A 24,135-nucleotide genomic window follows, 5' to 3' on the forward strand; every position below is an offset into this window, starting at 1 on the left:
ACTTGAAAATATCACATCTCTCTATAAAAAGGAAGATATTTTACTTTTTTCACAGCCAATCAGTATCATCAGTGCTTGGTTCACACTTTGCTTCACAGGGATCTTGTGGGATTTCAGGATATACAAGATTCCATAGTAAACTTCTTGAAAGGGAAAGGAAAGTCAAAATTAAATGTGTATGATTGAAACAAAACGTCATTTTAAGACACTTTTAAATTCACTTCTATTGTGAAATGTATTTTGTTCTTTTGGTATCCTTTATTGAAAAGAATATGTACATATCCTACACTACTGGGAGTTCGCTGGAGATTGGTAGCTACACACATTTGTCTTGTTAATAGCTCACCAGATATGTTCAGCTAGTTCCCAGTAGTGCATTGCTGCTCTGGTGTGGACTTTAGCTATGTGTTTAATCACTCTGCACTGGTTAAACACACAGTTAAATACAAGCAATAGTGCAATTATTAAATGCTTTAACACATTAAAGTGACTTAGATGCAACAAAGAAAAAAATACTTTAAAATCCCTCTTTTACACTAAGGCTTCAGACTGCTTCTGATTCTAGTTATATGGTCTACAAACTAAGCATTACTGCACAGCATCATTCAGAAGCCTGGAGAATATACTTGACAAGTAATTATGTGAATTTGGGCCCCATTTATTAAGCTGCGGATCCAGTTTCAGGGCCTTAGCAAATTAGCCTTGAGGCAAGCAAGCGTCAAATGCTAGTTTAGCTGCAGCCTTAAAGGGATATTCTAGTGAAAATGAAACTTTCATGATTCTGATAGTGCCGGCAATTTTAAGCAACTTTCTATTTTACTCCTATTATCAATTTTTCTTCGTTCTCTTGGTATCTTTATTTGATAAAGCAAGAATGTAATTATAGAACCTGGGTAGCACTATTTGATTGATGTCTAAATGTAGCCACCAATCAGCAAGCGCTACTCAGGTGATGAACCAAAAGCGGGCCAGCTCCTAAGCTTACATTTAAATAAAGATACCAAGAGAACTGAGAAAAATTGATAATAGGAATAAATTAGAAAATTGCTTAAAATTGCTGCTTTATCTGAATCATTAACATTTAATTTTTACTAGACTATCCTTTTAAGCAGCGGATTGTGGAAAAATAAATGTGAGGTAGTGAATGGTTCATGATAGCGAACCTAATCCGCCCGGCACATGATAAATGAGACGCTATCTACAAAATTAAGGTGTTTTTTTTTACTACCTTTTAAAGTTTGGGGCTGAGACAATAAGAACTGTGGGTTGTTGTAGCGTCCCGAACTGAAGTGTAAACTGTAAACTGAAGTGCCAGTGATATATCACAACCATATTATAATATATTGAAAATCCTCTCTCCTAGGTTGCTCTGAACAACAAATTACAGCTGACAACATTATGGATGAAACCCTGCCCCTGACTTACGCAAGTACTACGCAGTTAGATGTCTGTTTAGATAACGCAACTCTACAGAATTATCTGGGGGTTCTTGGGAATAAAACCTTTACTGATGCTCAGCTCTTAATCCTCAAGTCCAGGCTTGACCAGGTACGGATGAGTAGAAGAATTGCTATTGTACAAAAGTTGTCAACTGGTCGATTTAGGTTTATGCTGCCCTAGGCACTGGAAAATCTGCAGCCCTCAAGCCCCCACCCTAACCAATTTTACCTCATATATTTCTCACAACTGAGAGACAGGGATGTATCAATGTGTCATGCGCCCCACTAAACAAACAGGGATCATTATTATGTATTAAAATAAATAAACAAAACATTTGAAGGGCATATGAGTATGAAAGGATCCTGCCATTAGAACTACCGTTCAAAGTTTGCTGCACTAGGCACCTGTTGAGATTAAAGGGGCAGTGAACACCTTGAGACCTTAATATAAAATGTTTCATTATGCAGAAAATAAAACAACTTTTCAAAATATGTCCATTATTTATATTGCCCCGGTTTTGTAGTTTAGCGCTGAAAAATCTGTATTTTCTAATTATTACAAATGTAACCCTGGTGTACATATATATATATATATAAAAAAAAAATATATATATATATATATATATATATATATATAGAGAGAGAGAGAGAGAGAGAGAGATAAACACAGCATGTGTGTGTATGTATATGTGTGTATATATATATATATATATATATATATATATATGTATACTGTATATATAATATGCATAGCCGGTAGCCCAGCACTCTTTCCACATGGGTGTAATCACGGCCCGGGTGCTGTCGTCGTGTAATTGTATAGAAATGTCTAAATGTGGGAGGGCACTCACAGGACTTGAATTTAAACAAAGAACAGTATAATTTTATTTCCAAGTTAATTTCACATTAATTGTAGATGTCGACATCTACAATTAATGTGAAATTAACTTGGAAATAAAATTATACTGTTCTTTGCTTCAATTCAAGTTCTGTGAGTGCTCTCCCACATTTAGACATACTATATATAGTAATTATATATATATATTATATATTATATATATATATATATATATATATATATATATATATATATATATATATATATATATATATACACACATACACAAGTGGATATAAAAAGTCTACACATCCCTGTTAAAATGTCAGGTTTCTGTGATGTAAAAAAAGGAGACAAAGACAAAGATAAATAATTTCAGAACTTTTTCCACCTTTAATGTGACCTATAAACTGTACAACTCAATTGAAAACAAACTGAAATCTTTTAGGTAAAGGGAAATAAAAATAAAAAACTAAAATAATATGGTTGCATAAGTGTGAACACCTTTTTATAACTGGGGATGTAGCTGTGTTCAGAATTAAGCAATCACATTCAAAATCATGTTAAAGGGACATGAAACACAATTTTTTTCTTTCATGATTTAGAAAGAGCATGTCATTTTAAATAACTTTCTAATTTACTTCTACTATCTAATTTGCTTCATTCTCTTGATATCACTTGCTGAAAAGCATATCTAGATATGCTCAGTAGCTGCTGATTGGTTGCTGCACATAAAGACCTTGTGTGATTGGCTCACACATGTACATTGCTAGTTCTTCAACAAAGGATATCTAAAGAATTGAGCAAATTAGATAGTAGAAGTAAATTGGAAAGTTGTTTAACCCCTTAATGACCACATCACTTTTCCATTTTCTGTCCGTTTGGGACCAAGGCTATTTTTACATTTTTGAGGTGTTTGTGTTTAGCTGTAATTTTCCTCTTACTCATTTACTGTACCCACACATATTATATACCGTTTTTCTCGCCATTAAATGGACTTTCTAAAGATATCATTATTTTCATCATATCTTATAATTTACTATAAAAAAAATTATAAAATATGAGGAAAAAATGGAAAAAAACACACTTTTTCTAACTTTGACCCCCAAAATCTGTTACACATCTACAACCACCAAAAAACACCCATGCTAAATAGTTTCTAAATGTTGTCCTGAGTTTAGAAATACCCAATGTTTACATGTTCTTTACTTTTTTTGTAAACTATAGGGCCATAAATACAAGTAGCACTTTGCTATTTCCAAACCATTTCTTTTCAAAATTAGCGATAGTTACATTAGAGCACTGATATCTTTCAGGAATCTCTGAATATCCATTGACATCTATATATTTTTTTTTAGTAGACAACCCAAAGTATTGATCTAGGCCCATTTTGGTATATTTCATGCCACCATTTCACCGCCAAATGCAATCAAATAGAAAAAATTGTTCACTTTTCACAAATTTTTTCACAAACTTTTGGTTTCTAACTTAAATTATTTACAAACAGCTTGTGCAATTATGGCATAAATGGTTGTAAATTCTTCTCTGGGATCCCCTTTGTTCAGAAATAGCAGACATATATGACTTTGGTGTTGCTTTTTGGTAATTAGAAGGCCGCTAAATGCCACTGCGCACCACACGTGTATTATGCCCAGCAGTGAAGGGGTTAATTAGGGAGCATGTAGGGAGCTTTTTGGGGTAGTTTTAGCTTTAGTGTAGTGTAGTAGACAACCCCAAGTATTGATCTAGGCCAATTTTGGTATATTTCATGCCACCATTTCACCGCTAAATGCGATCAAATTAAAAGAAACGTTAATTTTTTCTCAATTTTAGGTTTCTCACTGAAATTATTTACAAACACCTTCTGCAATTATGGCACAAATGGTTGTAAATGCTTCTCTGGGATCCCCTTTGTTCAGAAATAGCAGACATATATGGCTTTGGCATTGCTTTTTGGTAATTAGAAGGCCTCTAAATGCCGCTGCGCATCACACGTGTATTATGGCTAGCAGTGAAGGGGTTAATTATGTAGCTTGTAGGGAGCTTGCAGGGTTAATTTTAGCTTTAGTGTAGAGCTCAGCCTCCCACCTGAAACATCAGACCCCCTGATCCCTCCCAAACAGCTCTCTTCCCTCCCCCACCCCACAATTGTCCCCGCCATCTTAAGTACTGGCAGAAACTCTGCCAGTACTAAAATAAAAGGTATTTGGCCCTTTTTTTTTTTTTTTAAAAAAAAGCATATTTACATATGCTGATGTGTAGGATCCCCCCTTAGACCCCAACCTCACTGATCCCCCACCATACTGCTCTCTAACCCTTCCCCTCTGCAATAATGGGCGCCATCTTGGGTACTGGCAGCTGTCTGCCAGTACCCAGTTTTGTAACAAAATGTGCCTTTTTTTTTTTTTAATTCCCTTTTCTGTAGTGTAGCTTTCCCCCCCCACCGAGACCAACCCCCAACCCCTTCCAGGACCCTTAGATTGCATTTAAGTTGGGTTTTTTTTAACTTTTTAACTTTTTTTTTTCTGTAGTGTAGCGGTTCCCACCCGCTCCCGCCCCGTCCACGCGCCCGCCCACCACCCCCGTGCACGCGCGCGCTCCCGTGCGCGCCCCCGTAGCTCCCGCCCCCCGATCCCGCCCCCCTCCACTCCACATAGCGCACCGATGGCCGCCACCCGCCTCCCACGTAAGCTCCCACCCACCAACGATACCGGCCATCGATGTCCGGTGCAGAGAGGGCCACAGAGTGGCTCTCTCTGCATCGGATGGCCAAGGGGGGTTATTGCAGGATGCCTCCATATCGAGGCATCACTGCAATAACCGGAAAGCAGCTGGAAGCGAGCAGGATCGCTTCCAGCTGCTTTCCAGACCAAGGACGTACGCCACACGTCCTCGGTCATTAACTGACTTTTTTTTGAGGACGTGTGGCGTACGTCCTTGGTCGTTAAGGGGTTAAAATTGCATGCCCTATCTGAATCATGAAAGTTTAATTTTGACTAGACTGTCCCTTTAAATAGGAGTCAGTACACACCTGTCATCATTTAAAGTGCCTCTGATTAACCCCAAATAAAGTTCAGCTGTTCTAGTTGGTCTTTCCTGACATTTTGTTAGTCGCTTCCTACAGCAAAAGCCATGGTCCGCAGAGAGCGTCTAAAGCATCAGAGGGATCTCAGTGTTAAAAGGTATCAGTCAGGAGAAGGGTACAAAAGAATTCCCAAGGCATTAGATATACCATGGAACACAGTGAAGACAGTCATCATCAAGTGGAGAAAATATGGTGCAACAGTGACATTACCAAGAACTGGATGTCCCTCCAAAATTGATGAAAAGACGAGAAGAAAACTGGTCTGGGAGGCTGCCAAGAGGCCTACAGCAACATTAAAGGAGCTGCAGGAATATCTGGCAAGTACTGGCTGTGTGGTACATGTGACAACAATCGCCCGAATTCTTCATATGTCTGGGCTATGGGGTAGAGTGGCAAGACGGAAGACTTTTCTTACAAAAAAAAACATCCAAGCCCGGCTGAATTTTGCAAAAACACATCTGAAGTTTCCCAAAAGCATGTTGCAAACGGTGTTCTGGTCTGATGAAACCAAAGTTGAACTTTTTGGCCATAATTCCAAAAGATATGTTTGGCGCAAATACAACACTGCATATCACCAAAAAACACCATACCCACAGTGAAGCATGGTAGTGTCAGCATCATACTTTGGGGCTGTTTTTCTTCAGCTGGAACTGGGGCCTTAGTCAAGGTAGAGGGAATAATGAACAGTTCCAAATATCAGACAATATTGGCACAAAACCTTCAGGCTTCTGCTAGAAAGCTGAACATGAAGAGGAACTTCATCTTTCAGCATGACAACGACCCAAAGCATACATCCAAATCAACAAAGGAATAGCTTCACCAGAAGAAGATTAAAGTTTTGGGATGGTCCAGCCAGAGCCCAGACCTGAATCCAATCAAAAATCTGTGGGGTGAACTGAAGAGGGCTGTGCACAGGAGATGCCCTCGAATTCTGACAGATTTAGAATGTTTTTTCAAAGAGTGGGCAAAGCTTGCCAAGTCAAGATGTGCCATGCTGAAAAACTCGTACCCAAAAAGACTGAGTGCTGTAATAAAATCAAAAGGGGTTTCAATAAAGTATTAGTTTAAGGGTGTTCACACTTATGCAACCATATTATTTTATTTTTTTATTTTTATTTCCCTTTACCTAAAAGATGTCAGTTTGTTTTTCAATTGAGTTGTACAGTTTATAGGTCACATTAAAGGTGGAAAAAGTTCTGAAATGATTTACCTGTGTCTCATTTTTTTACATCACAGAAACCTGACATTTTAACAGAGGTGTGTAGACTTTTGATATCCACTATATATATATGTATATATATATATATACACATATGATATTTATGTATCAGCAGGTTTAAACCTCTGCTTCATAAACTCTTTCTCATAAACTCTCTTTCTCGGCAATTTGGAATTGGCAGATGAAAATCACCCCAAGGGTAATGACAAGCCCTATTTTCACGCAATTAATTGTGTGAGGGTAGGGGGTCTTCATTGCATAAGTGTTTGCCCATGCAATGTTAAATATGGGGAAAAAATTGAATCCTGTCCGCTCACAGATTGACAACATCTTGCCCACTGAAAGTGTTTTTAAAGTATCAAAGAGTCAAAGAATCACCAACTTATTTCAACACTAAAGTAATAACAATCCATAAAATAATTGAGAAATATCTGTTTAATGTTTTTTTTCCCCAGCTTTATCCAGATGGTTACCCAGACAGTGTGATCTCCAGTCTTGGAGCTATTGCCACAGTTTGCACTGAAACAGATGTTAAGAAATGGAATCTAACCTCGGTGGATACATTGAACAGTTTGCTACAAGCTCAGCTTCCAGATAACCTGGTATTAGAAACTAAGTCTTACTAACACATATTAAACAAAGGGTGCTACACAAAATATTATTGTACCATGTATTAACCCTCGTCTGTTAAAGGGCACTTCAACACATTGCTTTGCAAATGCTTGTAGCCTTCTTTGACAGCTAAGGATTATTATTACTATGATTTATTATTAGATTTTGCAGTTCATGGCCATATTTTCCTGGACACTTATGAGTTACACATGCTGCAGGGTAAGCAGGGTGGAACATGTATTGTCCCCCTGGATATCACATGAATAGTGCTGATGAACAGCACAATACATGTTCCTCCCTGCACACCCTGCAGCATGTGTAACTCATAAGTGTCCAGGAAAATGTGGCCGAGGTGGCAACCCTGCATGGTTGGTATTTTTAAAGGGACATAAAACCCTAAATATTTCTCTCACAATTCTGATAGCGCATACAATGTTTAAACAATTTTCCAATTTATTTCTATTATCAAATTTGCTTTATTCCCTTGGTATCCTTTGTTGAAGGAGCAGCAGTGCACTACTGGGAGCTAGCTGATCAATCAGGTGAGCCAATGACAAGAGGAATATATGGGCAACCACCAATTATCAGCTCACTCGCAGTAGTACATTGCTGTTCCTGAGCCTACGTACAAATACTTTTCAAGAAAGGATACAGAGAATGAAGCAAACTAGATAACAGAAGTACGTTGGAAAGTTGTTTAAAATTGTATGCACTATAGAATAATTAAAGGGATACTAAACCCAAATTGTCTTTCATGATTCAGAAAGAGCATTCAATTTTAAGCAACTTTCTAATTTACTCCTATTAGAAATTTTTCTTTGTTCACTTGCTTTCTTTATTTGAAAAGCAGGAATCTAAAGTTAGGAGCCTGCCCATTTTTGGTTCAGCACCTGGTTAGCACTTGCTGATTGGTGGCAAAATGTAGCCACCAATCAGCAATTGCTATCCAGGGTGCTGAACCAAAAATGGGCAGGCTCCTAACCTAAGATTTCTGCATTTTCAAATAAAGATAGCAAGAGAACAAAGAAAATGTTCTACTAGGAGTAAATTAGAAAGTTGCTTAAAATTTACAATTTCACAATACAAGTGATGCGCTTCTCCGTATCGGATCCGTTTCTAACAAGGCGATGACGTATTATGGGGATTCCTAGATATTGCCAATACGCATGCGTGAATCGTGAGTGCACATGAATGCAGAGAGGAAAGAGAAACCAATAGTGCATGCGCACAGGGTCAAATAGGCGGATGACGTGCACTGATGGCCGCCTAACCAACAGAATTTCAGTTGGCTGATACAGAAACGTGATCGGCAACAAAAAATTATTTTACGGGTTGCATTTGTGTACAATCGCAAATGGAACATTAATGATGATAACTTTGTTTTAAATAAGATTTTTAACGAATCATGAATGAAAGTCATATTGAATTTGTATAACAAATGAAATCCTGGATCATCATAAAGGTGTTTACTTTTACTTTCAGGTTCTGGTGAATGTAGATAATAATAATAAAAAAATAATAATATGGAAATAAGGGCCTCTGTTATAGCAAAAAATCTTCCGAGTATTCTGGAATCTAATTATAAGCAAATAGTCTTTTTTAAAACAGTCCTATTAGCTATTGCACCGTATTATTATTTATGTGACTTACCAAGGCCAATATTTTGTTCCAAGATAATCTATATAGGGAATTTAATACACTACAACTAGACTTAACAATGCAAATTGATAAGAGCTTACAATCTATAGGTTAAATATAAAACTATAGACTAGTAAAGTATAAACATACCTAGGTAGGCGCAAGAGCAGTAATGCACTACAGGCAGCTAGCTGCTGATTGGTGGCTACACATATATGCCTTTTGTCATTGGTTAACCAGATGTGATCAGCTAGCTCTCAGTAGTGCATTTGTAATCTGCAGTTGACGTTAATAATGTGTTTATTTACCCCTGTGCAGCGGTTAAACACCTATTTATATCAAGCAACTGTGCAATGATAAAAAAACTCATTAATGCATTTATTTTTGTACTTTTATGTCCCTTTTACGAGCAAATGCAATTTTATGAAATGCAGAATCCATTATAATGGTTCACTAACGCATTAAACATAAGTAGGAAAACATATCAACAGTGACAACGTATTGCTCATGGAATGTAGTAAGGTTTTTTTTTTAAGACATAAATTCTTGTCCTGAATATCACTATCCGTTTGTTAGCTCTTAAAACACTGATTCCTGTGCTTTGTATCCTTCTGATGTAAACATGCTGCGTGCTAAAATTGTGTGATATCTATCTGTCTATCTATATCTATCTATTTAATCTGTCTGTCTATCTATCTATCCTATCTATCTATTTATCTATCTATCCGATCTATCTATCTAATCTATCTACTGTATATGTCTATATCTGTCTGTCTATCTATCTAATCTATCTGTATCAATCTATCTGTATCTATCTATCCAATCTATCTATCTGCCTAATCTATAGCTATCTATCTGTCTATCTACAGTGAGGGAAAAAAGTATTTGATCTCCTGCTGATTTTGAACGTTTGTCCACTGACAAAGCAATGATCAGTCTATAACCCCTTAACGACCGAGGACGTGCAGGGTACGTCCTCAGAAAAAAGGCAGTTAATGCCTGAGAACGTACCCTGCACGTCCTCGGTGTGGAAAGCAGCTGGAAGCGATCCTGCTCGCTTCCAGCTGCTTTCCGGTTATTGCAGTGATGCCTCGATATGGAGGCATCCTGCAATAACCTTAAATGGCCATCCGGTGCAGAGAGAGCCACTCTGTGGCCCTCTCTGCACCGGACATCGGTGGCCGGTAACGTTGGTGGGTGGGAGCTGACTTGGGAGGCGGGTGGGCGGCCATCGATGGGCCGGGTAATGTAGAGGGGGGCGGGATCGGGGGCGGGGGGCGATGGGGGCGCGCACAGGCGCGCGTGCACGTCGGGCGGCGGGCGGGCGCGTGCACGGGGCGGGAGCGGGTGGGAACCGCTACACTACAGAAAAGACTGTTGTAAAAGTTTGTGTAAATCTTTTTATTTTCTAAACAAACCCAGTCAAAGGTATCTAGGAGGGGGTTGGGGTTTGTTCTTTGGTGGGTAGGGGAGCTACGCTACAGAAAATGGGGGATAATAATAATAATAAATAATAAAGCAACTATTTTTTTTTATAAACTGGGTACTGGCAGACAGCTGCCAGTACCCAAGATGGCGGCCATTAAGGCAGAGGGGGAGGGTTAGACAGCTGTTTGGTGGGGGATCAGCCAGGTTGGGGGCTAAGGGGGGCTCCTACACAGCAGCATATGTAAATATGCTTAAAAAAAACCCCAAAAAGCATAAATATATATTTTATTTTAGTACTGGCAGAGTTGCTGCCAGTACTTAAGATGGCGGGGACAATTGTGGGGTGGGGGAGGGAAGGGAGCTGTTTGGGAGGGATCAGGGGGTCTGATGTGTCAGGTGGGAGGCTGATCTCTACACTAAAGCTAAAATTAACCCTGCAAGCTCCCTACAAACTTCCTAATTAACCCCTTCACTGCTAGCTATAATACACGTGTGATGCGCAGCGGCATTTAGCGGCCTTCTAAGTACCAAAAAGCAACGCCAAAGCCATATATGTCTGCTATTTCTGAACAAAGGGGATCCCAGAGAAGCATTTACAACAATTTGTGCCATAATTGCACAAGCTGTTTGTAAATGATTTCAGTGAGAAACCTAAAATTGTGAAAAATTTAACTTTTTTTTTAATTTGATCGCAATTGGCGGTGAAATGGTGGCATGAAATATACCAAAATGGGCCTAGATCATTACTTGGGGTTGTCTACTACACTACACTAAAGCTAAAATTACCCCAAAAAGCTCCCTACATGCTCCCTAATTAACCCCTTTACTGCTGGGCATAATACCCGTGTGGTGCACAGTGGCATTTAGCATCCTTCTAATTACCAAAAAGCAACACCAAAGCCATATATGTCTGCTATTTCTGAACAAAGGGGATCCTAAAGAAAAATTTACAATCATTTATGCCATAATTGCACAAGCTGATTGTAAATAATTTCAGTGAGAAACCAAAAGTTTGTGAAAAAATTTGTGAAAAAGTGAACGATTTTTTGTATTTGATCGCATTTGGCGGTGAAATGGTGGCATGAAATATACCAAAATTGGCCTAGATCAATACTTTGGGATGTTTACTAAAAAAAAATATATACATGTCAATGGATATTCAGGGATTCCTGAAAGATATTAGTGTTCTAAAGTAACTAGCGCTAATATTGAAAAAAAATGGTTTGGAAATAGCAAAGTGCTACTTGTATTTATGGCCCTATAACTTACAAAAAAAGCAAAGAACATGTAAACATTGGGTATTTCTAAACTCAGGACAAAATTTAGAAACTATTTAGCATGGGTGTTTTTTGGTGATTGTAGATGTATAACAGATTTTGGGGGTCAAAGTTAGAAAAAGTGTGTTTTTTTCCATTTTTTTCTCATATTTTATAATTTTTTTTAAAGTAAATTATAAGATATGATGAAAATAATGGTATCTTTAGAAAGTCCATTTAATGACGAGAAAAACGGTATATAATATATGTGGGTACAGTAAATGAGTAAGAGGAAAATTACAGCTAAACACAAACACCGCAAAAATGTAAAAATAGCCTTGGTCCCAAACGGACAGAAAATGGAAAAGTGCTGTGGTCATTAAGGGGATAATTTTAATGGTAGGTTTATTTGAACAGTGAGAGACAGAATAACAACAACAAAATCCAAAAGAAAAAACGCATTTCAAAAAAGTTATAAATTGATTTGCATTTTAATGAGTGAAATAGGTATTTGATCCCCTATCAATGAGCAAGATTTCTGGCTCCCAGGTTACTTTTATACAGGTAACGAGCTGAGATTAGGAGCACTCTCTTAAAAGGTGCATGTTACATGTATAAAAGACACCTGTCCACAGAAGCAATCAATCAATCAATCAATCAGATTCCAAACTCTCCACCATGGCCAAGACCAAAGAGCTGTCCAAGGATGTCAGGGACACGATTGTAGACCTACACAAGGCTGGAATGGGCTACAAGACCATCGTCAAGCAGCTTGGTGAGAAGGTGACAACAGTTGGTGCGATTATTCACAAATGGAAGAAACACAAAATAACTGTCAATCTCCCTCGGTCTGGGGCTCTATGAAAGGTCTCGCCTCGTGTAGTTTTAATGACCATGATAACGGTGAGGAATCAGCCCAGAACTACATAGGAGGATCTTGTCAATGGTCTTAAGGCAGCTGGGACCATAGTTACCTAGAAAACAATTGGTAACACACTACGCCGTGAAGGACTGAAATCCTGCAGCGCTCACAAGGTCCCCTTGCTCAAGAAAGTTCATATACAGGACCATCTAAAGTTTGCCAATGAACATCTGAATGATTCAGAGGAGAACTGGGTGAAAGTGTTGTGGTCAGATGAGACCAAAATCAAGCTCTTTGGCATCAACTCAACTTGCCGTATTTGGAGGAGGAGGAATGCTGCCTATGACCCCAAGAACACCATCCCCACTTTCAAATATGGAGGTGGAAACATTATGCTTGGGGGTGTTTTTCTGCTAAGAGGACAGGACAACTTCCCCGCATCAAAGGGACGATGGATGGGGCCATGTACCATCAAATCTTGGGTGAGAACTCCTTCCATCAGCCAGGGCATTGAAAATAAGGTGTGGATGGGTATTCCAGCATGACAATGAGCCAAAACACACGGCCAAGGCAACAAAGGAGTAGCTCAAGAAGAAGCACATTAAGGTCCTGGAGTAGCCTAGCCAGTCTCCAGACCTTAATCCCATAGAAAAATCTGTTGAGGGAGCTGAAAGTTCAGGTTGCCAAACGTCAGCCTCGAAACCTTAATGACTTGGAGAGGATCTGCAAAGAAGAGTGGGAAAAAATCCCTCCTGAGATGTGTGCAAAACTGGTGGCCAACTACAAGAAACGTCTGACCTCTGTGATTGCCAACACGGGTTTTGCCACCAAGTACTAAGTCATGTTTTGCAAAGGGGTCAAATACTTATTTCACTCATTAAAATGCAAATCAATTTATAACTTTTTTGAAATGCGTTTTTTCAGGATTTTTTTGTTGTAATTTTGTCTATCACTGTTCAAATAAACCTACCATTAAAATTATAGACTGATCATTTCTTTGTCAGTGGGCAAACGTACAAAATCAGCAGGGGATCAAATAATTTTTCCCCTCACTATCTATATATCTATCTATATCTATCTATATATCTGTCTTTCTAATCTATATATCAATCTGTCTATATCTGTCTATCTAATCTATATATATATATATATCTGTTTATCATCTATCTATCTATCTATATCTATTTGTCTATCTATTCTATCTATTTTATCTCTCTCTATCAGTCTATCTATCTGTCTATATTTATCTGCCTGTCTGTCTACCTATCTGTCTGTCTATGAAACCACTTATCTATATTATAATTCTGGACATATATTTACGGATGCCCACTTGTCTGACTCAGGCGCATACTGAGGTAGATTCAGGAGCATGCATGTGAAGTATTGTAACCAGTGACATTTTGCTAAACCGATTATAATGATAAATTTGTGAGGAAGGGGATCACTGCCATAACGCATTTCATGTCTGCTTTTAGTAACTTTAAGTAGTTTTATAATTGTTTTACATAACTTTTGGGAAGTCTCATCTACTATAAAATACCGGGAACACAAACTATGATGTATTTTATTAATCAAATTATTTAGACATGAAGTAATCTCTACATCAGCAGTCAATATCTCTTTAACATTTTTATTTTCCAGGCCAAAGCAGTTATTGTAAAACACATTGAACAAGCTGGTCCTCTTACATCTATAACGGTGAATGCCCTAGGCGGCAAATATGTATGTCAGCTGAACACCACACAGGTTAACCTCATAAGCGCAGACGTCCTCAGGTGAGAAGTATTCTCTCCCAATCAGATCCTTGCAAATGAAGGTCATGTGATGCATCACTAACATAAATCTGAATTTGCTGAACACCTGTAGATCTATATTACACCATAGTACGGATTAACTCAGACTTTATGTAATGATGAACAGGAAGAAAAGGTTTACACCTAGTCTAGGTCTCTTCAAACTATGGGTCATGACCAGTACAGGGCAGCAACACATTTATACCTTGTAGTCACTTCCCTTTTACACCAAATGTATATAAATATTCTCAGAATATTTGTTTAAAAGAGCAGGGAAGCAAAAATTATAATTTTATAATTCAGACAGAGCATACCATTTTAATTTTTTTTTCTAATTTACTTCAAATTGACCCCTTTTCTCTCAGTATCCTCTTTTAGCTCTTTTTTAATGAGGGCATACCAAAGTAGGCTTAGAAGTGTGCACGTGTTCTGAGGACTTTGATAGCAATCGTTGTAACAATGTTATACATATAGTACTCAAGAGACATGCATGCTCCTGAATCTGCCTCAGTATGCTTTAAAGGAAAGTAAATTAGAAAGATTGTGTACAATTATATAGCAACTTTATTCATCAAACTTTCATTTTGACTTCCAGGTCCCTTTCAAACAATGAATGTTGGACCCATTAGGCTGTCCTGAATATGTGCAACAAATATGTATCTCCCTATTTTGAATGGGACATTTGATTTAAAAAAGAAAAAAAATACGCAAAATAGTGAAAATAGCAATTAGATGTTGACTCTTATAGACTTAAATAATGATGATCAACATTAAATATTAGACGTGCGTTTGTTTTCTGATGAATATGGAATAAAATATTTGGTTTTCACATTCATTACATTTGTCCAAAAACAATAAACAAACTGCACTTTAGTGAAAAAAAGAATGAAATGAATGCATGCAAGAACAACATTTAGTTAATTAGTTCTGGGGTTAAAACTGTTAAATTAAAGAGGCTTTTCTGTAGCTGGCAAGGTATGTTTTTGTAGATAGGAACGGCTTCAATATTATGCTATTTGCTTGTTATGAACAGCAACACAAATAATCCACCTTAAGAGAACACAAGGCTACTGTGATAGTGTGATTGACATGGTTTATTAAGGCAGAATGCTGGTGAAAGAGACAGGTGTCACTCACATTGTGAAACTACCACCTCCTTCCTTGGACTTACCTAAAAACAATCTTTGACCACAGGAAATGTTGTTGCAAAAATATTTATTTAAAAGTGTAACATTCCAGTTCATAGGGTAGTAGTAAGAGATTCACTTTGTTTGGAACTAAGCTTGCAGGAGATAAAAATTATACAGAAGTCAGGATCAAGCCAAGGTTTCCACCTGCTAAGCAGAACCAGATGTCAGCACACAGGGTTAAACCAAGACAGTAGTCAGTAGCAAAATTCAATACTAGGGTATCTGTCAGGAACCAAACGTCACAGCTAAGGGAGCAGGCAAAGGATAATTAAAGGGACAGTCTAGGCCAAAATAAAATTTCATGATTCAGATAGAGCATGTCATTTTAAACAATTTTCCAATTTACTTTTATCACCAATTTTGCTTTGTTCTCTTGGTATTCTTAGTTGAAAGCTTAACCTAGGAGGTTCATATGCTAATTTCTTAGACCTTGAAGCCCACCTCTTTCAGATTGCATTTTAACAGTTTTTCACCACTAGAGGGTGTTAGTTCACGTATTTCATATAGATAACACTGTGCTTGTGCACGTGAAGTAATCTGGGAGCAGGCACTGATTGGCTAGACTGCAAGTCTGTCAAAAGAACTGAAAAAAAGGGGCAGTTTGCAGAGGCTTAGATACAAGATAATCACAGAGGTTAAAAGTATATTAATATAACTGTGTTGGTTATGCAAAACTGGGAAATGGGTAATAAAGGAATTATCTATCTTTTAAAACAATAAAAATTCTGGTGTAGACTGTCCCTTTAAATGTTCTTTTCCAGGGGTCAGTGGCCAATAAATCAGTCCTTAGATCAGGACAAAGATGAGGCTTGAGGCGTAAATCAAGACATAAGCAGATTTCAAAACCAGTAAAGCAATGCAGAGAGAAGAACACCAGAAATAGAATAACCAAGCACCAGACTGATGTCAACAGGAGCATTTTAACACCTCCCCATACGTCTTGGGGCCAAAACAACTGCAGGGTCACTACCGACATCCAGGTCACAAATAGTGCTACCTTTAGCACAGATATAGTAAAGGAAGAAGCTTGCAGTTCTTGTGCACTAAACATAGCTCATCCTTCCAGAACCTCTTCAAGTACCGATATGCCCATAATATACCCTTTGCTAACCCCAGTACTAAGCCTTCTCTTTTCAGTGCAGCCCTAGGCCCCAGCTGTGCTAACAGTCCTAATAGCTTGACCATGGACTCTGATACACAGTTTAGGATTAGTGCAGCCCCTACTACGCTTAGGTGAGACCCTGAGACCCTTACGGACAGTTTCTGAAGTCATGAGGATGTTTTGTGCAATTCAAAAGCTTGAGTGGGTGATGTGTATGCTAAGGTGGTTACAACTAAAGTTTAAAATCCATTTAACAATTTTGTTTGTGTTTTCAGTTCATCTCAAGCCCTGATCATCTCCTCCTGTAATCAAACCTTGAAGAATGCTTTATACCTTATAGCAAATTCATCCTTCCAGAGCTACGCCAGTGACGCAAAACCCTACTACACTCTCAAACAACCATACCTTGGTGAGAAACCACATTATAACAAAAATGAAATTTTTTGAATGCTGTTACAAAATATAATTGTGTGGGTAGAAAAAGTTTCCTTTATGTTATCTTTCCTGGTTACACTTTGGAGGTTTCTCAGTGGGTTCCACCCTGGGAGAGAGGCTTGTCCTCTTGGTGGATGTTCTTCTAGGTGAGGGACATTTAATAACTTGTGGAAGTGATTTTGGTTTGAGATCTGTGACTGTTTGTTCACTATGGATTTGGCTCGGGGAACTATTATCCTATATCCATTTGTTCCCGTCTCCCTCTAGTTGTGGCTGCCGCCATGTTAAAATCTAGCTTTTAATGCATTCCAGTGCCAATGTGTTTGCACATGTGAAACAACTCTCCTTCAGGTACCAACAGTGAAACCTACGTTCCAAGATGGCGGCACCCATAATTAGAGGGAGGGGAGGTGTATGAAGGGTTTAGTGTCCCTTTAAGGGACACAAAAGCCATAATGTTTCTCTTGATTCAGTCATGGTATACAATTTTAAACATAGACAATTTTAAACATAATAGAATTACTTCTAATATGACATTTTCATAATTCTTTTGGTATCCTTTGTTGGAAGAGCAGCAGTTGGGAGCTAACTGAGCACCTCTGGTGAGCCAATGACAAGCAGCATATATGTACAGCCACCAATCAGCAGCTAGCACCCAGTTATGCTTTACTGCTGTTGAGTTTACCTAGGTATGCTTTTCAACAAAGGTTACCAAGAGAATAAAGTAAATTTGGTAATAGAGGTAAATTAAAATTGTTTGTTCTATCTGAACCATGAAAGAAAAATTCTGGGTTTCATTTCCCTTTAATGGTTAAAAAAATCATTGATAAGGAATCACAAAATTATGTAATTCTGTATGATGTTACTACACACAACTGACTCTAAAGGAGAGGCAGCTAAAGTAAGAATATTTGGAAACTATAAGTATAACAGGCATAAATTATATCCTCCCACATATATGTCTATAATCAGAGCTGAAAAAACATAAAATGTAACCTTTATTATAAAAAGACTTTAAAAACATTCATAAAACATAATTAAGCGCACTGACGCGTGTTTCGCTGTATGCAGCTTTGTCAAATCCGATATAAAGCCCTGTCCTCTAGGCTTTTAAATACTATACATTTACCAATCAAATAAAAAAAAAACGCCACTCCCTCATATGCACTAATGATTCGACAGTGTCCTTTGACCCTATGTGCAGACGCATCTCATTCGTATATAGGCTGTTAGACTCGCAACATATTTACGCCCATATTATCATGTTAATATTTGTAGTATGATAATACATTAAGTTGTAAGTCTGCAAATACTAAGTGACCTGTTCATATAGAGAAATATATATATATGTGTGTGTGTGTGATCTTACATATTTCTTCAACAAAAACTTATTACGAGACACCGTAGTTGCCACCCTAGAGCACTCATTGCTCATCTCGCTATCGCACATATACTGTACGATTATTTGTGTCACGTTAGAGAATGTTTGTTTCGCTTTGATTGTATTATTATATCTACTTGTATCATATATCACTTAGTGCTTAGTTTAACAACTACATAGTATGATCTTTAACACAATTTTTTTTATCAAAGAACACCACATCCTCATACACACCAATATAGCGCTGCAGAATCTGTTGGCGCTCTACAAATAACCGATAATAATAATAATAATAATAATAAAATGAGGCAGTTATAATCTAGCCTTACACTGTAATGAGTCTCATTCGTGCTGTCTACTGTTACACTGGCTAGTTATTTGCACCCATATTATTTAAAGGGATACTAAAAGCAATTTTTTTTTCTTTCATGAGTCAGATAGAGCATGCAATTTTAAGCAACTTTCTAATTTACTCCTATTATCAATGTATCTTCATTCTCTTGCTATCTTTATTTGAAAAGCAAGCATGTAAGCTTAGGAGCCGGGCCCATTTTTGTTTTCAGCACTTGGGTGGCGCTTGCTGATTGGTGGCTAAATGTAGCCACCAATCAGCAAGCGCTATCCCGTGTGCTGAACCAAAAATGGCCCGGTTCCTTATTGAAGAAAAATTGATAATAGGAGTTGGGTTTAGTATCCCTTTAACTGAAAAAATAACATATCGTTGTATAATTGGACTACTGATTGAAATCTGTATGATTTTTTAGGTGGGGCTCTAGCTAGCGATCTGAAGTCGCTTTCACCTAATAATATTAACATGGATATTGGAACATTTCTCAATTTGAACTCAGAATCTATCATGGTAAGTGCAAAGTTCACTATATCATCTCTTTCAAATCAGTTGCAATTTAATGTGTTTTCATTCTGATTAGATATGACGTGAGCATGTCATAGGCACATACTGTATATTGTGTGCAGTATTAAGATAGGGTTCTATGAATCCGCTGAACACATGACTAACCTTCACAGAAAGGTTACTTCAAACACTGCCTTATCTTACACATTGTTGTCTTGTTAGCTGAACAGGAGGCAATGTGGTGATTAAGATTTTTCATAGTGCTACAAATTTGAATAAGCGTTAAACATTCATCAACTATGATCATTCTATGGGGACAATGACATGTAATTTAATAAACTGTCAGACAGTGACAGATAATAGACAATATAGACATATAAACATGATCTAGGCAAACATATGATGATAGAAAGATGACGATAGAAAGATTGGTAATATTATATACAAACAAACAGATGACATAGAGATACTACAGGGAGTGCAGAATTATTAGGCAAATTAGTATTTTGACCACATCATCCTCTTTATGCATGTTGTCTTACTCCAAGCTGTATAGGCTCGAAAGCCTACTACCAATTAAGCATATTAGGTGATGTGCATCTCTGTAATGAGAAGGGGTGTGGTCTAATGACATCAACACCCTATATCAGGTGTGCATAATTATTAGGCAACTTCCTTTCCTTTTGGCAAAATGGGTCAAAAGAAGGACTTGACAAGCTCAGAAAAGTCAAAAATAGTGAGATATCTTGCAGAGGGATGCAGCACTCTTAAAATTGCAAAGCTTCTGAAGCGTGATCATCGAACAATCAAGCATTTCATTCAAAATAGTCAACAGGGTCGCAAGAAGCGTGTGGAAAAACCAAGGCGCAAAATAACTGCCCATGAACTGAGAAAAGTCAAGCGTGCAGCTGCCAAGATGCCACTTGCCACCAGTTTGGACATATTTCAGAGCTGCAACATCACTGGAGTGCCCAAAAGCACAAGGTGTGCAATACTCAGAGACATGGCCAAGGTAAGAAAGGCTGAAAGACGACCACCACTGAACAAGACACACAAGCTGAAACGTCAAGACTGGGCCAAGAAATATCTCAAGACTGATTTTTCTAAGGTTTTATGGACTGATGAAATGAGAGTGAGTCTTGATGGGCCAGATGGATGGGCCCGTGGCTGGATTGGTAAAGGGCAGAGAGCTCCAGTCCGACTCAGACGCCAGCAAGGTGGAGGTGGAGTACTGGTTTGGGCTGGTATCATCAAAGATGAGCTTGTGGGGCCTTTTCGGGTTGAGGATGGAGTCAAGCTCAACTCCCAGTCCTACTGCCAGTTTCTGGAAGACACCTTCTTCAAGCAGTGGTACAGGAAGAAGTCTGCATCCTTCAAGAAAAACATGATTTTCATGCAGGACAATGCTCCATCACACGCGTCCAAGTACTCCACAGCGTGGCTGGCAAGAAAGGGTATAAAAGAAGAAAATCTAATGACATGGCCTCCTTGTTCACCTGATCTGAACCCCATTGAGAACCTGTGGTCCATCATCAAATGTGAGATTTACAAGGAGGGAAAACAGTACACCTCTCTGAACAGTGTCTGGAAGGCTGTGGTTGCTGCTGCACGCAATGTTGATGGTGAACAGATCAAAACACTGACAGAATCCATGGATGGCAGGCTTTTGAGTGTCCTTGCAAAGAAAGGTGGCTATATTGGTCACTGATTTGTTTTTGTTTTGTTTTTGAATGTCAGAAATGTATATTTGTGAATGTTGAGATGTTATATTGGTTTCACTGGTAAAAATAAATAATTGAAATGGGAAAATTTATTTGTTTTTTGATAAGTTGCCTAATAATTATGCACAGTAATAGTCACCTGCACACACAGATATCCCCCTAAAATAGCTATAACTAAAAACAAACTAAAAACTACTTTTAATGAGTTTTTTGGGTTCATTGAGAACATGGTTGTTGTTCAATAATAAAATTAATCCTCAAAAAAACAACTTGCCTAATAATTCTGCGCTCCCTGTATAGACAGATATATAGAGAGACAGATGATGTTAACAGATGACTAAGGGTCTAATAATAAAAGCCTTGCTGGCATGGAGAGAAGTCACACAAAAGTCTTTAGAGACTTTTTTTGAGTATTATCTTGTTATGTATGTGCCTTTCCTTTGCAGCCATTGCCCCTGAATGTCATTGGGCTTTAAGACAGGTGACTTAAACAGATGATGGGTGGACAGATGATATAGACAAAGAGATAGACAGGTAGATGATAGAAGCAGATGATTTAGAGACTTTTGGAGGTCAACCACAGCCCATACAACCCAAACTAGATATTGATGGATTTGACCTATGATTGTCCGTACCCAACAACTTTCCTAAGGTCATTTAAAAAGAAAATAAAAGACTCAGAGACGGGTAACTGAGGATAAGGGGAAAGGTAAACATTCACCTTCACCAAGAATGCAGCCAAGTCGTAATATATTTTAAGACAAAATTAAAAATGAATTGTTAAAAAAAAATATATATATATGTAGTTTCATTTATCTTTAAGGGGTTACGAGTTGTAAAATGTATAAATCAATATTGAGATTTCTACCAGAGTGTAATGTAGCAGTTTTAGCTCTGCTTTCCAGCAATAAATTTATTACTGACACACAACAATTAAAGAATAGATGAAGGTGATCAATAAATGGGAAAAACTGGAGTATTTTTTCTTACATTTTTATGTTAGGATTTTGCTGCATATAAATTAGATTTTAGTTCTCAGATCACAAGAGATTTGTGTTCATTTAAAATGATTCAGATAGAGCAACAATTTAAGCAACTTTCTAATTTACTCCTATAATCAATTTTTCTTTGTTCTCTTGGTATCTTTATTTGAAAAAGCATGAATGAAAGCTTAGGAGCTGGCCCATATTTGGTTCAGCACCCTGGATAGCGCTTGCCGATTGGGGGCTACATTTAGCCACCACTAAGCAAGCAAAATCCAGGTGCTCAACCGAAAATGAGCTTTACATTCCTGCTTTTTCAAATAAAGATACCAAGAGAATGAAGATAAATTGATAATAGGAGTAAATTAGAAAGTTGCTTAAAAGTGACTGCTCTATCTGAATCATGAAAGAAAAAATGTGGGTTTAGTATCCCCTTAACTTATCCACTACTGTTTCTACAGAATTTATCCGTCAGTGATTTAAAGGGTTTACTTGGAATTAATGTGGCAGATCTGAAAGACAACGAGAACACCACAGTTGTAAGCTCATGGGCGAGGGCCCAAACACAATCGGACCTGAACACACTGGGTGTAGGTCTCACTGGAGGTCGGGCTGATACTACAACTTCTACAACAAAAAGTACAATAAGTACACGCACATTGCCTTCTGGAATTAACAATGTTCCTTTAGTGACAAGTAAGTAAAAACAAATTTTCCATGCAATTTAAACAGCTTTTACTAAACCATTTTCCAAGCACAAATGTTTTACCATATATAATTGCTGTCTGGCATGTCTCTTAAAAAAGACAGTTTAGTCAAAATGAAACGTTCATGATTTTCATATGGCATGCAATTTTAAACAATTTTCCAATTTACTTTTATCATCAAAGTTGCTTTGTTCTCTTTATATTCTTAGTTGAAAACCAAACCTAGGTAGGCACATATGCTAATTTCTAAGACATTGAAGGCTGCCTCTTAACTGAATGCATTTGACAGTTTTTCACAGCTAGAGGGCGTTACTTACTTTTTAGAGGGCACTGATTGACTAAAATGCAAGTTAGTGAAAAGAACTGAAATAAGGGGGAAGTCTGCAGAGGCTTAGATACAGGGTAATCAGAGGTAAAAAGTATATTTCTATAATAGTGTTGGTTATGCAAAACTGGGGAATGGGTAATAAAGAGATCATCTATCTTTTTAAATAATACAAATTCTGGAGTAGACTGTCCCTTTAACTCTGGTGAACCCATCAAACATTGTTACTATAAACATCATTTCTTTTATTAGCTTTTAATTCCGTATAAAAAAATATTTTAACATCATTCATGATGCCCATTTATATGTATGCAAAATTGTCATTCCTGAAATATGCTCCCTTACTATTTGAAGCCAGATCACCAATGCTGACAGTGACACAAACAGTTTAAATATCTGTTTCAGTGCTGTTGTGTGGGAGGGAAGGAAGAGGTTGGTGGAAGGTCCTTTGCGGGAGGGAGCAGGGAAGGGTGAGAACCTATTCTACAATAAAGGATATGTAAAGGGAGAAGGGAGAAATGGGTCCCTAAACTACAGAAAAACCGCTGGCTAGTTTGGGGTGGGTCCCTACTCCACAGAAAGGTGATTGCTTGGAGCAGGGAGGTGGAGAGGGAGGATCCCTACACTACACAAATAAATTAATTAAAAAAAAAAACTACCCAGGATACTTCCAGTACTTACGATGGTGGTAGGAGGGTTACAGAGCTGTTTGGGAGAGATCCCTACACTACAGAAACATAAAAATATAGAAAAAAGTTAAAACGTTCCAAAACTGGGTAATGGCAGATGGTGGTGACCAGTGCGGGATGGGGAAGATTGTTGCTTGGGAGGAATCTGGGAGGTGGGAGGGTAATCCCTGCACTACAATAAATATTACTATTATTATTGAAAGGTACCCCAGACCGTGTCCTCTGGGACTATTAGTCTGATTTACATTGTCAGCCTGCAAAAATTCAGTTTTAAAATTGTGGCGTTTCTACCCAGTAAACCAGCAGCTTAACACAATTAAAAGCACAGCTTTGCATCTTCGGCAAATAACTCAGTTCTGACGGAGAACCAAAAGGAAGGCGTGTCCTGTTCAGGCACCTCGTTCCGATAGGAAAACAATCCGCCATACAGTGAGAAGATTAGGGCAGGAACAAATTTACCCAATAGAAATAGCGCACAACTAATTCAGCTGCGCATCTCTCTAGCCTAATAGAAAATTCAGCAACACCCGCTGACCACATAAGAAACCTAAGCGTTTCTTGAACCTCTAGGACAGTAAA

General features: G+C 37.9%; 1 protein-coding gene across 1 annotated transcript in view; it reads left to right on the forward strand.

Moving 5' to 3' along the window:
* LOC128641929 (uncharacterized) overlaps positions 1-24,135 on the forward strand; it is a 175,339-nt gene that overhangs the window by 148,256 nt on the left and 2,948 nt on the right. The window contains exons 35-40 of the mRNA XM_053694524.1: positions 1,364-1,548; positions 7,037-7,183; positions 14,019-14,152; positions 16,738-16,871; positions 19,043-19,137; positions 22,297-22,531. Coding sequence (XP_053550499.1) covers positions 1,364-1,548; positions 7,037-7,183; positions 14,019-14,152; positions 16,738-16,871; positions 19,043-19,137; positions 22,297-22,531 — 930 coding nt within the window. The remainder of the gene's footprint in view (positions 1-1,363; positions 1,549-7,036; positions 7,184-14,018; positions 14,153-16,737; positions 16,872-19,042; positions 19,138-22,296; positions 22,532-24,135) is intronic.

This window comes from Bombina bombina, chromosome 11, assembly GCF_027579735.1.
Source record: "Bombina bombina isolate aBomBom1 chromosome 11, aBomBom1.pri, whole genome shotgun sequence".
In the NCBI taxonomy this organism is placed as follows: domain Eukaryota; kingdom Metazoa; phylum Chordata; class Amphibia; order Anura; family Bombinatoridae; genus Bombina; species Bombina bombina.